This window comes from Xyrauchen texanus, chromosome 31 (genome assembly GCF_025860055.1).
Source record: "Xyrauchen texanus isolate HMW12.3.18 chromosome 31, RBS_HiC_50CHRs, whole genome shotgun sequence".
NCBI lineage: Eukaryota > Metazoa > Chordata > Actinopteri > Cypriniformes > Catostomidae > Xyrauchen > Xyrauchen texanus.
Genome location: NC_068306.1, coordinates 35,534,243 through 35,552,814, shown reverse-complemented (window position 1 = coordinate 35,552,814; position 18,572 = coordinate 35,534,243). Strand labels below are relative to the sequence as shown.

The 18,572-nt window shown below is 37.7% G+C and overlaps 1 protein-coding gene across 6 annotated transcripts in view; it reads right to left on the bottom strand.

Moving 5' to 3' along the window:
- LOC127625384 (prolyl 4-hydroxylase subunit alpha-2-like) overlaps window positions 1–18,572 on the bottom strand; it is a 51,553-nt gene that overhangs the window by 12,670 nt on the left and 20,311 nt on the right. For all 6 annotated transcript variants that reach the window (XM_052100658.1, XM_052100656.1, XM_052100657.1 and 3 more), the window contains 2 exons: window positions 13,619–13,858; window positions 6,708–6,907 (listed from right to left, as the gene is read on the bottom strand). In XM_052100658.1, coding sequence (XP_051956618.1) covers window positions 6,708–6,907; window positions 13,619–13,858 — 440 coding nt within the window. The remainder of the gene's footprint in view (window positions 1–6,707; window positions 6,908–13,618; window positions 13,859–18,572) is intronic.

Genomic DNA, 18,572 nt, shown 5'->3' with positions numbered 1-18,572 from the left:
TGTCGGCAATGCTGACGAAGGTCGTTGCTGACTTGGAGGATCTCGCTGTGATACATCGATTTATCACTGCCATGGAGGTGAAATTCTCTGAGATGGTTACAAGAGTGGGGGATGTCAAGAAACTGTTAGATTATCTGGAGTCATCGCAGAGAGAATTATCTGCTAATCCGCTAGCAACCAAGGTGGATTTGGAGCATATCTGGGAGAAGTTGGAGGACATGAAGAACTGTAGCCGGCAGAATAATGTCTGTATTGTTGGAATTCATGAGGCCGAAGAGGACTGGGATATTGGATGTGCTGGATGGGCTGAATCTGCTTGACATAACACGCCATAAGATGGAAATCGAGAGAGCTCACTGGATTCCGGTGTGGAGATCTGTGGAGGGAGACAGACCCCAGTCAATACTGGCCAAATTTCTGAGATCATCCATTAAAGATCTTGTGTCACGCAAGGCAAGGAATCAAGGAAGGCTTTCTTGGAAAAATCACAGCATTTGCTTGTTCCCAGACTTTGCAAATTCAACAAGAGAGAAACGTGATTGATTCAAGGAATGCAAGAAACTTTTACATCAATAGAAGGTCGCTTTTGCACTGATATTCCTGGCAAAACAGAGAATAGATGCTAAGGAGGGCCATAAAACATTCACATGCTCATAGCAAGTGATGTCCTTCATGAAGTCAATGTAGTAAGTCATTTTGTGGTACTCATGTTGCAGTCGTATGGACCGGATCACTAATCATTCACTTGACTGTATGAGGAAACTGAGCTTTATTTTTTGTGCTGACTCCACAATTGGAGTTTATTTAGCAGAGTGGCACACCTTCGGGACAGTTTCGTGAATGAATATACATGCTCTTTGAGATTGTTCTGCCTATTAGCTGGAGTTTGTTTTATAGATTATCTTTTGCTGTGTAATTCTGTCTCACAAAATTTGTATAGAAACATTAGACTTGAGCAATCCGTTAGCAAATTAATATATGTTGTTATTTTTTAAAGTTAGAGAAGCTGAAGTTTATAGTAAAGGAAATATTTTGTGCTGAATATGTTTTTATAATCTAAAAAAACAATAATAAATGTGCCAAGAAAACCCAGAAATACAAAGTTCTCAAAGCCACAAGTCTAAAGAAGTTACGTTTCAAATTTGAAGATGATCTAACAAAAAATTTGGCTCCTGCCAGCTTTTTTCTCTGAAAATCGCTGCCGGTATACAGAGTACAATTACAAGAGGCACAAAATTTGACCGCACTTCCTGGCTATTATGAATAAAACTACACCGCATTTAAAAAAATAGACTTTGGAGACAGGCTCATTTTGTTTACAGGACTCTAATATATGAGATCATATACAGTTTTACAACATGAATGCTACTCAGATTGCATAGTTTGTTGACAAAGGGTACTTCTTTCAGATGAGATCGCATGTAAACAATGGAGAATATATCAATATTTCTCAGATGTATCACTTTTATGGACAAAAAGTGCTATTGGATGTTTTTCAATGAACGCTTGACATGGACAATTGACCTAAGTGTGGCGTAAATTATATTGTAAATGTAAGCAGAGTGAATTCACTCCAGAGTGTGGTGAAATTACGTATCAACAGGTTAATGCCCACTGTGGCAGGGCGGAGGCGGGGCCGGGTCGTGATTCTACGCACCCGGTCCCGCCCTCTGCCCTGCCACACCCACGTTTTACTTTATTCTGTTTGTTTTGTTCCTGGGGATGTTCGGGTTTTAATGGTCACAGCAATGTTGGAATGTGGTCTTTCTAAAATAGTTTTTTTTAGACACAATCTGTTTTTTATTATATGTCAAAATGTCAAATGTTAATGAGTGTATCTCTCCATGTTGAATGTCAATGGGTCGGGCCACCCCATTAAAAGAAGGAAGGTTATTTCTCTCCATAAGCATAAGAAATATGATATAGTATTTCTTCAAGAAACGCACCTTTCTCTGCAGGTAGCAGAAACATTTGGAAAGATATCTGGTGGACAATTTTTTAATAGAGCTGGCTTGAGCAAAAGCAGGGGAGTCATTACACTGATAAGTAAACGTCTACAATTCAAAAGTCTCAAACAGAGTAAAAATAAATTAGGAAGAGTCATTATTGTCTTAGCTGAAATTGAGGGGTAAATTCTTAATTTTGCCTAATATTTATGCACCTAATGTGGATGATCAGGGCTTTTTTATAGATATTGAAGGGATGCTGCAAGCTGCTGGCACCCCTCATGATATAATATTGGGAGGAGACTTTAATCTTTTGATGGACTCAGTCCTTGATCACAGTGAAGCAAAAGTGTGCAAACCCCCTAGAGCAACATTGACGATTCACAGGATGTGTAAATATCCTGGTCTTACAGATATTTGGAGACTTTTAAACCCATCTAGAAGGGACTATACATTTTTTTCTAACAAATGCTAAAGACGGAAATCAACGTCTATATGGAGACCAACTGGTATACTCTGTGGGGTGGCTTGGGAGGCACTTAAGGCGGTTCATAGGTGTAGGATCATACAGTATGCCTCATTCACCAAAAAATCTGAAGCACAAGAACTCGTGAAATTGGAAGGGAATATTAAAAGTGTTGAGGCAGAGCTGAAGTGCCGAATGTCATCTAATGGCCTCAGGGAATTGACCCGAGTGAAATACAGATATAATACTATTTTGTCACGGAAGGTGGAGTTTTGGTTATTCAGGGCAGACAGTTGGGGTACAAGGCAGGAGAACTTCTGGCTATAAATATAAGAGTGAGTCATTTTCTACCATTCCCTCAGTGAAATCTTCTGGTGGTGAAATATTTACCGCAGCCATTGATGTTAATAATGCTTTTAAAGGATTCTATCTTGATCTCTATAGTTCCACATCTTCGTCTACTGAAAAGGATATTAGAAATTTTATGGAACCATTAGAACTTTCTAAACTGATGACTGAAATTATTCTCTTGATTCTGAGATAGCCTTGGAGGAACAAGGCAAGGTAAATAAGGCCTTGCCTACAGGCAAGGCTCCGGGGCCAGATGGCTTTCCCACAGAGATTTTTAAATCTTTTGCTACAGAACTGACTCCCACTTTTGCTAGAAGTTTATACGGAATCATTAAAGAATGGAAAGGTTCCAACCATGACACAAGCCCAGATCAGTCTGATTCTTAAAAAGGACAATGATCCAAGTGAGTGTAAGAGTTCCCGTTCAATTTCCCTGATCCAGCTAGATGTTCAAATATTTTCAAAAATTTGGCTAACCGACTAAGTAAAGTTATGACATCTCTTATAGATTTAGATCAGGTGGGGTTTATTCGGGGCCATAACTCTTCTGATAACATTAGGCATTTCATCAATATCATGTGGTCAGTAGCAAATTATCAGACTCCGGTCGCTGCCATCTCACTTGACACCAAAAAGGCATTTTGGAAATGTTCGGGTTTGGAAATACTTTTATTGGGTGGATTAAGCTACATTATAGACAACCAGTAGCTCAAACTAATTGTAGTTAGTAGTTCAAAATAATTGATTAATTTCAGATTATTTTACTCTGGATAAGGGCACCCGTCAAGGTTGCCCTCTTTCACCCTTATTGTTCTGTCTTGCTCTGGAACCATTAGCAGCCGCGGTAAGAAAGGAGTTGGATTTTCCATTGGTGGTGGTGGGTGGCGTGGTGCATAAGCTTTTGCTTTACGCAGATGATATTTTATTATTTAGACTCTACTTGATCAATTCTTTGCCTCCACAGAATTATCACATCCTTTTCTGTTCTCAGCTGCACAAATCATTTTTAGAACCCCCTCTATTGAACACATTTCACCTGTTCTTCAGCATTTGGATTAGCTTCCTGTTAAGTACTGAATTGATTTCAAAACCTTGCTTCTTACATACAAATAATCTTACTCGCACATACCTCTCTGATCTTTTTCATACTTATAAACATACTTGTACCCTCAGATCTTCCTCGTCAACTCTTCTTGTCATACCACGTATTGGTCTGAACACTATGGGGTCTAGAACCTTTAGTTATACTGCCCATCACTTATGGAATTCCCTTCCTCTGAATATATGTAACAGTGAAATTCTTCTTACCTTTAAATATCGTTTTAAAACTCACCTTTTTAAACAGGCTTTTTTTATGACTGTGCATGTTTTGAGTTCAAACTTTGTATCTTCCAATGTTTTATTGTATATCTGTTATGTATACCCTGTCTTGTTCCACTGTTGCCCTTTTGTTTACCATTTTTGTCACTTTTGTACTCCTTAGTTTTCACTTTTGTCCCTTGTGTAGCTCCTTAGTCTCTTTGTTAGCTTTCTTGTTCACTTGTCATTGTTTAAGAACTACACTTCCCAGCATCCACCTGCCATCATCACTGCCATTTTGTTCATGGTTCTCACCTGTGTCTTATTCAGTCATCACTCACTGTGTATTTAAGCCCTGCTTTTTGTTCACTCCTTGTCGTTCGTTGAGTGTTGTTAGCCCGGTATGTTTTCCCTGCCCGAGATCTCTGTGTTCAAGTTTCCTGTTTCCCCATCATGGGTTTTTCCTTTGTGTTTATTTGTTTATTTGATCATCAGTGTTTAAGTTTCCTGTTTCCCCATCGTGGGTTTTTCCTTTGTGTTTATTTTTGTTTATTTTATCATTCAATAAAAGTTAACTGCATTTGGATCCGCACCTCCTCGTCTGCCTTCGCTGCCTCACTCTCGTTACAATATCATAGTATTGTTTGCTTAATGTTGTTATTGTTGATGTTTTCAAGGATTACTTTTTTGTGTTCTGTTTGTAAGGTGACCTTGAGTGTCATGAAAGGCGCTTATAAATAAAATGTATTATTATTATTCATTCAGACATTTATTTAAATGTTGCCTTGAGCATATGGCTGAACACAAAATTATGCATTAATAAGTCCCCTTTCTGCTGGTCAGAGTGGATTGTGAGGGAGGTTAATACGCTCTGTGACCTGCATGAGAGTGGAGTGTTGAGAACCTTTGAAAATATGGTTCAATATTTTGGGATTCCCAGGTCTCAGTTCTTTAGGTATTTACTGCTGTGCCACCTGCTCTGTACTATTTTTGGGAGAAGCATACACCCCTCTGGGTGTTCAGGGGGGGGAGGGTTCATTTTTTCAAAACATTTTTTGTTATTTTTATTTAATTTGTTGAATGGAATCAATAAAAATGTTTAAAAAGAAGAATGTGAAATGTCAGAATAATAGTAGAGAGAATTATTTATTTCAGATTCATCATATTCCCAGTGGGTCAGAAGTTTACATACACTTTGTTAGTATTTGGTAGCATTACCTTTAAATTGTTTAAATTTGGTCAAACGTTTTGGGTAGCCTTCCACAAGCTTCTCACATTAAGCTGCTGGAATTTTGGCCCATTCCTCCAGACAGAACTGGTGTAACTGGGTCTTGTTTGTAGGTCTCCTTGCTCGCACACGCTTTTTATGTTCTGCCCACAAATTTTCTATTGTATTGAGGTCAGGGCTTTGCAATGGCCACTCCAATACCTTGACTTTGTTGTCCTTAACCCTTGACACAACTTTGGAGGTATGCTTGTGGTCTTTGTCCATTTGGAAGACTGATTTGCGACGAGCTTTAACTTCCTGGCTGATGTCTTGAGATGTTGCTTCAATATATCCACATAATTTTCCTTCCTAATGATGCCATATATTTTGTAAAGTGCACCAGTCCCTCCTGCAGCAAAGCACTCCCACAACATGATGCTGCCACCCCCATGCTTCACAGTTGGGATGGTGTTCTCCTGCTCGCAATTCTCACCTTTTTTCCCCAAACATAACGATGGTCATTATGGCCAAACAGTTACATTTTTGTTTCATTAGACCAGAGGACATTTCTTTGTCCCCATGTGCACTTGAAAACTGTAGTCTAGCATTTTTATTGCCGTTTTGAAGCAGTGGCTTCTTCCTTGCTGAACAGGCTTTCAGGTTATGTCGATATAGGACTTGTTTTACTGTGGATATAGATACTTGTCTACCTGTTTCCTCCAGCAGCTTCACAAGGACCTTTGCTGTTGTTCTGGGATTGATTTGCACAATTCGCACCTAACTATGTTCATCTCTAACAAACAGATTGAGTCTCCTTTTTGAGCAGTATGATGGCTGTGTGTTCCCATAGTGTTTAACTTGCATACTATTGTTTGCACAGTTGAACGTGGTACCTTCAGGCATTTGGAAATTGAATAGGATAAACCAAACTTGTGGAGGTCCACAATTGTTTTTGGCTGATTTCTTTTGATTTTCCCATGATGTCAAGCAAAGAGGCACTGAGTTTGACGGTAGGCCTTAAAATACATCCACAGGTCCACCTCCAATTCAGTACACCTCCTATCAGAAGCTAACTGTCTAAAGGCTTGACATAATTTTCTGGAATTTTCCAAGCTGCTTAAAGGCACAGTTAACTTAGTGTATGTAAACTTCTGACCCACTGGAATTGTGATTTGGTCAATTAAAAGTGAAACAATCTATCTGTAAAAATTGTGCATTACACGAGTAATTTTTCTAAACAATTTGCCAAACAATAGTTTGCTAATATTAAATCTGTGGAGTGGCTAAAGTTTTTTTTTAATGACTTCAACCTAAGTGTATGTAAACTTCTGACTTGTAACTGTATCTAACCACACACACTCTGAATGTGCAGAATGCGCATGCGCCTGAAATCATTTGCACTCTTTGTCTGCATTTGAGGTATGAAGTGTATCCTCACCATTTTGATGCCCTCTCCCCTGCACAGAGCCTCATACACCTCTCTCTCAGGCAGGTAGTCTTTGGGCCGCTCATAAGTGTCCAGCTGAATGGGTCTCTCATCCGCTAGCTCCTGTTGGCTCTGACCCATGTCCCTCTGCTCTTTAGACAGCAAACGCTCAAAGTAGTGCAGGTTCCCTCTTGCCCTCTGGTGGCTGGGATCTGCAAGTGCACAAAGAGTGAGGAAAATACACAACATTGTGAAATGATGCTACACTGCTGCCAAGAAATTAAATTCACATTTTTACCAGACAATATCGATATTTTCCTTAAAGCCTATTTTGCTAAGAATCTTTTTGTCTTTTTGCTGCAAACTTGACTAGACTTTATGCCGAAAGTCCAGATTTTTTCTCAAATCCAATTTTTTAGACTAAATGTTCAAAATGCTGGTTATTTGTGGACAGATCAGATTTTTTTCTGTTCAGACTGCAGTCGCTTTAGCTAGCATGTCCACGTTAGTTGCCATAGTAAAAATGCAAACTTGAGTATGTTCACCATGCGTGAGAGTTTAGCAACAGATGTTTTTCATGAGGGCAGTATCGAAATAATAACACATTCATCACAGACAATGACTTCAAAAATGGTAGAAGTGGCATATGCAATCTTTATTGCTGCTTTATCCCATTTTGGCCAGATGGCCCGTATTTGATCCTATACGGGGATGCCCATTTTCCAGTGTTTTAGCAGGTAGTGAAATGTCCAGTATTTAAGTCTTGTATTGAAGAATAAAAGGGTAAGAAAGCGAGAATCTTTAAGTGGACCCCTGTCCCATATTGTGCTTAAAATGCTCAAGCATCCCGTATTCACATGTTAAGTTATTTAATTTGCATAGCGCTTTTGACATCACACATCGTTTCAAAGCAGCTTTACAGTAAATCATGCATTAAAAAAATAAACTGCAATATCTATAAAGTCTTAGAGTGATCATTGTGTAGTTTTATTATATATGATTGTAAACTGTATAAAAACAAAATAATGAAATAAAAATTGTATTTAGAAAACCAGTGAGCATGCTGAAGGCGACTGTGGCAAGGAACACGAAACACATAAGATGTTGGTTAATGGAGAAAAATAACCTTGGGAGAAACCCGGCTCGCTGTAGGTCCAGTTCCCCTCAGGCAAAACAACATGAATCTAATGCCAATTTTAGTTATTTGTGTGCTATGCAAGTCATGGTTTAAAAAATTTTAATTAAGCGTTAATGTCCAGCGTTTAAAAAAACAAAAGTAACTTTTGAGGTTAATGACTAATGTCTTTGAAATCAGTCTTGGATTAACTGCAGAAGTTCACATAGAGGCATTGTCCTTTTTTAGTTGGCTGATGAAGACTATTGTTAGCAATTAAATGACAATATATGTATTCCATTTCAAGAGTGTAGTCCATCAATAAGCAAAGGTGTTGCAGGCAGAGATCAATGGTATCAAATATAACACCTAAGTTCTTTGCTGCAGAAGACGACGTAACAGTACATCCATCGAGAGTCAAATTATATTTTAGTGGCTTATTTCTTTATGTTTTTGGTCTAATAATTAGTGCCTCTGTTTTATCAGAATTGAGTAGAAGGAAATTTCTGGCAAACCAATCTTTGATTTCATTGATATACTGCTAATTTTGAGAATTGAGACATTTTGTTGGGTTTAGGAGAAATCTAAAGTTGGGTATCATCGTCATAACAGTGGAAACTAATTCCAAGATTCCTGAAAATATCTCCCGGGGGAAGCATGGAAAAGCAGAGGCCCTAAAACTGATCCCTGTGGCACTCCATACTTACATTTTGTTTGGTTTGACAATTCCTCGTTTACACATACAAAGTGGATGCAGTCTGATAAATAGGACTAAATAGGACCTAAACCATGCAAATGCAAGTCCACTAATGCCAACATAATTCACCAGCCTATTCAAGAGAATGCTGTGATCTATTGTGTCGAAGGCAGCACTAAGTTCTAAAAGAGAAGTGAAGCAGCAATCAGATGATAAGAGCAAGTCATTTGTAACTCTGATAAGTGCAGTCTCTGTACTGTGATGGGGCCTAAATCCTGACTGAAATTGTCCATATATACCATTTCTCTGTAGAAATGAACATAGTTGGGGACATTACATTTTCTAGTATTTTCAACATAAATGGTAGATTTGAAATTGGTCTATAGTTAGCCAGTTCTCTAGGATCAAGCTGATGCATCTTAATAAGCAGTTTGACAACTGCCATTTCAAAGTTTCTTGGGACATGTCCCAAGGATAGCGATAAATGAAGAAAAGGTTCTGAGATTACAGGGAATACCTCTTTTAAGAGCTTAGTTGATATTGGATCTAACATACATGTTGTGGCTTTTTATTTTTTTATATATGTTTTGTTGCCCCGGCCTTTCTGTGTGGAGTTTGCATGTTCTCCCTGTGTCTGCATGGGTTCTCTCCGGGTACTCCGGCTTCCTCCCACCATCCAAAAGACATGCAGGCTAGGTTAATTGGTGTCTCCAAAAAATTGCCCTAGGTGTGGATGTGGATGTGGAGGTGAGTGTATGTCTGTCTATGTGTGGCCCTGCGATGGACTGGCGACCTGTCCAGGGTGTCCCCCGCCTTTCGCCCAATGTTAGCTGGGATAGGCTCCAGCCCCCCGCGACCCTGTACACAGGATAAGCGGTTGACGATGGATGGACGGATGGATATATGTTTTGTTAGCTCTTCATGACCTATGATAGTGAAGAATTGAAGTTGCTTTAGAGGAAAATTATGAGACACTGTTTTCTGAGGTACTGTGGCAGTTGATTGCATAGTTCCAATTTTATTTCTGATTATTTAAATTTTATCAGTAAAGAAATTCATGAAGTTCTTACTATTGTGCTGTGATGGAATATCTTTTTCTAATTTTTTTATTTGAAGGGGACAACACTATCAAGAGCGCTTGAGAAGACTGTATGCATATTTTCTGTTATTACATCAAGTTCTTCTAGACTTTTTGGTTTACGGAGTATGTGAGACAATTCTGGAAGATTATTAGATTATTATTAGATCTTTAGTGGTTGAAAGATTAGTTGTACCTGAATGATAGTGTGGTGTAGATTGAGTGACATTAGCTAATCGCAGCACGAGGTAATGATCTGAGATGTCATCGGGGTAATGATCTGAGATGTCATCGTTTTGTGGTAGAATTTCTATAGTATCAACATCAACACTACATGACAGAATTAAATATGATTATGGTGATGAGTTGGTCCTGTCACATTTTATATGACTCCAAGAGAGTTGAGAATATTGATAAATGCTAATCCCAATGTGTCATTTTCATTATCTATGTGAATGTTGAAGTCACCAACAATTAAAGCTCTATCTACATTAACTACTAGATCTGATAGAAAATTAGCAAAATCAACAAGAGTACGGCCCGGGTGATCTATATACTGTATCAAAGGCAAAAGACGATAGAGGTTTTTTATTTATATCTGATGGTGTCACATTAAGCATTAGTAGTTCAAAAGACTTAAACTTATACTGTCCTCTGAGTAACCCAAAAATTTCACTTTAAATTGAAGCAACACCTCCTCCTCGACTCTTCAGACAAGGCGCATATTTATAACAATAACCTGGGGGACTGGATTCATTTAAACTAATATATTCATCAGGTTCAAGCCAGGTTTCAGTCAAACAGATCACATCCAAACTAGGATCTGTAATAATTTAATTTACAATTAGTGCTTTGGTAGTAAGAGATCTAATATTTAGTAGCCCTACCTTTATATGATGTTCATCTTCAGTTTGTTTGTTTTTTCAAGTTTGACCTTAATCAAAAAAACTATTTGTGAGAGTTTTGTGTTTGGTAGTTTAGGGAACAGACACAGTCTCTATATGATATCTAGGTGATACAGTCTCTATGTGTTTTAGTTTATGTGTCCTGTGTACTGTTTCAAAGCAACTAGCAGATGTTTGGTGTAGTGAATTAATTATAATAAATATACACTGCACGGGTTAAAGTGTCATGTATGTTACCATTGTTTGTAAGGGAAACAGTATGTGTGAGCTTGGAATTAAATTAAACGGTCCTATTCTTACATTATGTCAGGAAATTTATAATGGAATCAGTCGCATTTGACAACCATTATAAATTAGATAAATGACAAATAACTAGATTATTTGTCTTAATAGATTCTCCAACATTAAAATTGTAATACAACGTTTCGTTGTATCCGCTCACAATTTCTACTGTAAGGAATTAGCTTTAATAAGTGAATTATGATTAATTCACTTATTGGAGTGATATTATTCTCATGGCATATTGAAAATAATATCACACGTAGTTATGTACAGCTTTGAAGCTAAATCTTTTAGAAACAGGGATGAGATTATTTATCAAAATATACCAGTCAACACATCATTAAAAGGGAAGCATGAATAATTAATCATAACTCGTTAAAATTAATTATAAACATTTGGATCAGTTAATAGAATCAACTGGAGGTAGCTGAATTAACATTACAATCAATTTATCTGTTCGTCCAGTGAACACTCAGTATACAAAGGGGTTGCAAATTTAAAAGAAATAAAAAATGAAAAAATCTCATGTACATAAGTATTCACAGCCTTTGCTCAATACTATGTTCAAATATCTTTGGCACCAATTACAGCCTCAAATCTTTTTATGTATGATGCTACAAGCTTGGCACACCTATTTTTGGGCAGTTTCTCCCATTCTACTTTGCAGGACCTCTCAAGCTCCATCAGGTTGGATGGGAAGTGTCGGTGCACAGCTATTTTCAGATCTCTACGGAGATGTTCACTCGGGTTCAAGTCTGGGCTCTGCCTAGGCCACTCAAGAACATTCACAGAGTTGTCCCATAGCCACTCCTTTGTTATCTTGGCTGAATGCTTAGGGTCAGTGTCCTATTGGTAGATGAACCTTCGCCCCAGTCTGAGGTCCAGAGCACTCTGGAGCAGGTTTTCATCAAGGATGTCTTTGCGTACCTATTTGGACTGCACACAGAGCTTTAGACTCTCTGAGCAGCTCTTTGTTTGCTTTGGCGGACAGCGGAATGGGAACGCTGTCTCCAAACAGAGGCTCACCCACTGGGAAGTCGACGCCATCGCATTGGCCTATTGGACAACAGGCTACAAGGAGTGTGGCATCTTCGTGGGCACTGGCCAACGGCAACTCCTTAGCAGACATCTGCAGAGCAGTGGGCTGGGCAAAACCCAATACCTTTGCGAGATTCTACAATCTCCGGGTTGCGTCGGTTTTGTGTTTTGTCAGGTCCGAGTATGTAGAACTCGGTAACATGGGACAACTGACCGGGTATACCGCTTGTGCTAGCACCTTTCCCCTCAACTGAGGAGAACACGTGCACTTTTACTCAGATGTTCTTCCTCCTAGCCCTCGTGAGGAAATCACGACCAGACCCACTACGGGTGCAAATTACTCTGTACTGGAATAGGTGCTCCATAGGTGCTGGTTATCACGGTAACCCTGTCGGGCAGACCCGTGTCTCCCTTGGGCAGTACCCACTGCCCCGGTCGCCGTGTTTGTAGAGCTCCTCCCTCATTAGGCAGGACCTACCACCACGCCACTTCCATGTGTGGTGTAACAGGCCCATGTGAGGTATTTGCCACATATTCACCTCCCTAGCCTGGGCAGGATGTGGTCTCTGTGGGGTCTTTTCCCCTGAAAGAATAGGACTGGAAAAGAACACCTTCCCTGATGCATGTTATAGCTAGATGGCCCCTGCTGCATCTAACACTCTATGAGGAGAAACGTAGAGATAAAAAAGGCAGGCCAGCTTGCTCCCATAATTGTCTCAAGGAAAATCCTTGATCGGATGCCGGGAACCTAATAAAGACAATATGACGTCTTAATGGGTTGTTGGGGAAGGTTACGTGCAGTCTGATGCCCATGCTCCTTTGGTACGCAACAGCTTGCTTGCACCAGCATCAGCAGATCACATATCACGGTTCAGTGCCATTATTTAATGGGACACCTTGTGTCACTACAATCGACACAACGTCGAGTGAGTGACAGAAGGGGAATGTCTAGGTTACTAGTGTAACCCTTATTCCCTGATGGAGGGAACAAGACGTTGGGTCCCCCTTGCCACAACACTGTACCAAGCCACAGTAATAGCCGAACCTTATTCTCGGCTCCTCAGTGCAGAACCTGACTGAATAGATGCACAATCCCTGACTTTTATACCCGTATGTCCGGGGCCAGGACATGCAAGGACATGCAATTTTTCATTGGCCTTTTCTCATATTCAGAGGTATCCAAGGCTCTCGAAAGGAACCTCTTGTGTCACTACAATCGACAAAACTTCTCGTTCCATCCATCAGGAAACAGGGGTTACACTAGTAACCTAGACCTTCATGATGCATTTGTCTTAACAAACAACTTTTAATGTGTATTTATTTATGTGTTTTGTTCATTGTACGTTCAGATTAATTATTGCGTATACATATTATTTTGCATATACAATTATTGTATATACAAACTTATTCTACAGTGTTACCAATTCCTAAAAGCTAAATACAAGCAGTTTAAAAACCTTGATCAAAAAGCTGCTGTATGTGTGTGTAATTTTTCAATGTTAAACTTCTTTCTCGTATGCCAGCCTAATTTGCAGAGTCAACTAAAAGTCATTAATATGTTGATTTCACCGAAGTGTAACACTGTGGTTTTGTGAGACTATCAAAACTTTGCTCTGTTTGTTTGAGCTGCCTGTCCAGTCCGACAGAGCAACATTGGCTTGGGGTGGGTCTATCTGTTTGTTCCAGCCATTGGAAGAAGGGGGAGTCTTCTGGAATCTGTCATCATTTTTCATTCCCGTTTGGTGACGCTACTATTGCAGAAACTACACACTTCGGCTATAAACACAACAGAGAGAGCGAATGACCTACCGATGGCCACCAGACGTCGTGTGAGCTCGATGGCTCGTGGCAGATCACCCATCTGATAGACGGAGTAGCTGAGATAATCTAAAATATCAGCCTTCAGAGTCTTTGCGTCTTCTCCACCATCCATCTGTCTGAGGGCCTGTTGCATCCACAGCACTGAATGATAATAGTCATTCTCACTGTACGCCAGTTTCCCCATGTCAAAGCAGTCATCCACTGTTAGTAGAGCATTGTAGCGCACCCCTGTGGACATGACATTACATAACATTATTCAGCATGGATTTCTATTGTTGTAAGTTGGTTCACTTTCACCTAGATCACTTTAGATCAAGTTTGTTCCTACACAACAGTACAACTTCCCATATGAGGCACATCTTTTAAAATACTTCAGTAAAACAGAAATCATCCATCAAGTTGCAGTAAGATAATGTTATAAAATAAATGATGATATAAAATTAGCTCTTAGATTACTGAATTTTTGCTTAGTTTTAAAAATAGTTGATGTTTCTACTTCATTAATTAAGTTCACATGTACTTTTGTTACAGTATTAAGGCAACAGAGACAGCTTAATTTTTATATAGGTTTATACATTTGTTGACAGGAATAACAATTAAATAATAATTAAAAAAAGCTTAACCTTGCTGAATTTCAACCCATTTTGACACATTATTAGTCCAATTCATACTACATGTGTACCACTATGATACAAAGTTCAGTTGGAGTATTAGGGTGTATCTATTGATGTTTTAACTCTCATTTTATCCCTCATTCTTATTTATTTATTTAATGTGACTTTCTGTACAAGAATGAGCTGGTGAGTTATATTCCAATTGGTAAAGGTGGAAACAATTGTGTATTTAAAACAGCCGCCACTAGGGGGAAGACAAGATGGCTGATGGATTGATTGTGTTTGGAGCACATGGAGAAACATGGGCAGTGTTCACACTGTCAGAAAATTTTTTTTTTTACTCGCATCTGACACAAATAGAATATAGTTGCACATGTGTAAACAGAAGAATCTGCATGAGATCTGATTTTTTTGTATCCGATGTGAGCCAATCCAAATTTGGTTTTAAATCAGATACATATCTGATATCTGGACATCTGACCTATGTCTAATAAAATTAAATTACAAATAAAATTGCAACATGTGAAGGGACTGTCCATATTTTCATGTTAACGTCACCAGTTTTGCTGTATTTAGACAGATTTACAATCAATTTCTTGTAATCACAGATACAGTATATAATCATGTTTAATATTTCCTGCATAATTAATCAGCACATTATGCATTTTCTAATAGGTCTGTTCTGCAGCAGTGTGTAAATGCTCAGGGTTTCTGCAGGTATCATCAAATCCAATTTAATGCTTTTTAATGCCTTTTCTAATGCCATTTTGAAATTTTTAAGGCCATACATGACCCATGACTAACCACATATATATATATATATACACATATACACATACAAACGATACATTTTTAAAAAACCCATGTCCCAATTGTAACCATTCAATTTGACAATGATGATAATCTTGGATATTTGAGACAATCTACATAACTTAAATAAACTGTATCACTCTGAACTGAATTAGAAATAAGACAGCTTAAAATATAAAAATGTATTTGCAGATATGTCAAATTTAATTTAACATAGTACCAATCAACTAGGTATTGAACGCTATAGGCATCCTGAAAAATCAGACCATGACTGGAAAAAAGCCATTATGTTTCTGTTCGTGTAAATTGTACCGCCATTGAATACACGTGACCTCCTTCAACTATAACGCCAAATTCTATCAGTCTGGACAGTGAAGGCAAAACTCCGAAATTTTTAAGGCTGGAACTTAATGTATGGAAAATTCAAGTGCAATAGAAATTACACCGTTTTAACTTTGTGCAAATAAGAGAATTAATCCATGTGCCTTAGTTTGCTCACTTTTAGTTCCAACTCTGACTCAACATTTTTCAATTAATTTAATTTGTCCATGTATCTCCTCATAGTATTAGATTTTGTAATAATTTGAGCCATGAGTATGTTAGAGCTGTATCTGGTCCTTGCTGAAGCTACAGAAGTCAGTAGTTCACAATTGTCCTGCATTGTTAATCGCAGAAATCAGTTTATTTTTTAAGTATGGGGCAAGTCCACATTTTAAAATGTAGCTGGTTTTGTCCTTTCCACATGTGAAAGATTTGGCTATTTGCGAATCAGGAAACATTCCCTGGAACAACTCAGAAACACCTTCATTTGATGCGTATGAGTGTTACTGCACGCTCTGGTGTCTGAAACGTCTGCCTGCACCTCTGCCTGCAGCGTCCCATTCGAACCAAATGCTGGTCAAAGTTCGATCGATTTTCCTTCGGTAGTGGCTCCGCAGGAAGCGGTGGTCACTACAGCAGCAGTTGTGGTGGTAGTAGTAGTTGCTGAAGACGTTACTTTGTCGGTCACAGTGAAGTAACTTGAGATCAGCCTTTTACAGCCGATTTGTGGCCATCGGACTGCATATTAGATTTAACGGCTCTATGTTGACAACCATGTCCTAAATTCTTTGTCTTCTAGCCACTTTTGCTGGAATTTGCACTTACCCATTTCTTTGCAACTTTACTAAATTTACATTCTCTGTTCTAACTCTTCCAGGTCCCAGCCCGCCACTGTCCAAACATCCGGTGTTTTACGTCAATTTTGCACCGGCCGGAGGCAATTACCAAACTGGATCCACGTGTTTATCACACCAATGTACATATTTTGCGACAGCAAATCAAAGTTATTAATTGTGAAGGCTATATTCAAAATAAATTGGTAATATAATTTTTTCAAAACTATCAAAAATTTTGAATACCTGTAGGAATAACATTTAATGCTTTTTAATGGTATTTAAGGCCTTAATTTTCGCAAAATCCATTTTAATGACTTTTAATGCTTTTTAATGCCCCGTTGAAACTCTGATGCTGTAGACAACACTTATCCCATGCAAATCAACACTAAATATTACAGACGCCCTGAGTAAAAATAATTTGAAGGATAAATAGGGCTTAAGCCACACTTCTCGTCTGACCGATGTTGAAATCATTAAAGCCGTGCTTACCATGGCAGCAGGAAAAGTCTCTTTCACCTTTGTTTGCCTAATTAATTGCAATCGCGTGCAATCAACTTTTGAAAATATTAATTAGGCCATTCAAAACACGAGGGTGAACCGTGGTGCTCAGAAGTGAAAGCCATCAGTAATGGAATGGATTTAAATGACCTTGTTTTTATTTGCTATTAACGCCATTTATTTGCGCATTTCCACCTCATGGACAAAATAAACTTTATGGAATGCACTTCCTGCTTACGGATGTTATTCTCTTTGTGACCGCTCAAGTCCCTATCACAGGCTGTCAATAGATTAAAACTTTTAAATGAGTTACTTCCATGATATTGTGATTAATTAATCAAATTAATCTCAATAAATCACAAATAATCAATTAATTACAGCCCCAAAATAAACCTAATTCATTATTTAATAAACAAAATAATTTTAAGACTAAATATAATGAATATAATATTTCAGATAAATCTAAATACTAGGGATGGGACAATATATCGAATTTCAATATAATCACAAACTAAAATAATATGATGATCCACAGAGGCTAAAAGATTTCTAAAATTTGCAACATTGTTTTCTGTCCATGTCATCATAAATTAAATGATTCATCAAACATCATTCTCTCTCTATCGCTTTTTTCTTCACTGTATTAAGGTTCTCACAAGATCCATGAAGTGCTTATGGTGCTTGAATTTAGCTTTTAGAAATGTAAGTACTGGATTACCTGAAAACAAATTGCTTTGATGAAAGGTGCTTGAGATTAAAATGTTTTTAAAAAAATATTTTGTGTAATGTGTGTCCATCAAAGATGAGATCCTGCACCCACCTTCATTGAATAGTGTCTTTTCATTTTATAATCAGTTTTGGATCAAAAAGTAAAAAAAAAAAATACATACATTTTAAATCACACATATGATGTAGTAAAGAAACCAAGACACTCGTCTATCGTTAATGTTCACTGAATATTCACGAGATGCTCTTGGACAGACAGTACTGTTTAGCACGTTAAATTCAAATGAATGTAAACTCAATGTAAATACTTGTAAATTGTACACATTATTTCAAATATAGACAGCTCAAATCGCTAAAATATATACACAATTTCATGATATAATATTAATTGATAAAATGTAGAATTTGTATATGAGAAACTCTTTATTATTTGAACTTTGAGCATTTATATCATGTATTAAAGAATTTTATTTTGATGAGAAGTCCTAATGTGCATTTTGCTCAAAATATTGACTAAAAAAACTAAATTTTCTGTCATACTTTGTCATATAATTGTTATTATATCGAATCATGAACCTCATATCGTACATCGAACCGAATTGTGGGATAAAAAATATAGTCCCATCCCTACTAAATACATTACATGAGTAAAGCATCGATTAAACAGTACTTTAGAAGTCAATATATTGATGAAGGTTGTACTTCAGGCTTGAATTGCTCTGACAGTAGGAAAATCATTACTGCAGAATGTACTTACAGGCCAGGATGTATGATAAATTGTGTTTAAAAAAAAAATGTACATTCATTTTTTTATATAATTAAATCTCACCAAATTAATGTTATAAATATATTTTAAATGAAGAAATGCTTCTTTAACATAATTTTCATAAAAATGCTTTTTAACAATTTATTCTTGTAACTTAAAAAGTTCAGCTCAATTGACAGCATTTGTGGCATAATACTGATTACCACAAAAATTCATGATTCAATGAGGCACTTACAATGGAAGTGAATGGGGACAATTTTTGGAGGATTTAAAGGCAGAAATATGAAGCTTAGAATTTTATAAAAGCACTTGCATTATATCTTCTGTTAAAATAGCCAACTAATGACCACACTAATTAAAGATATGGACTA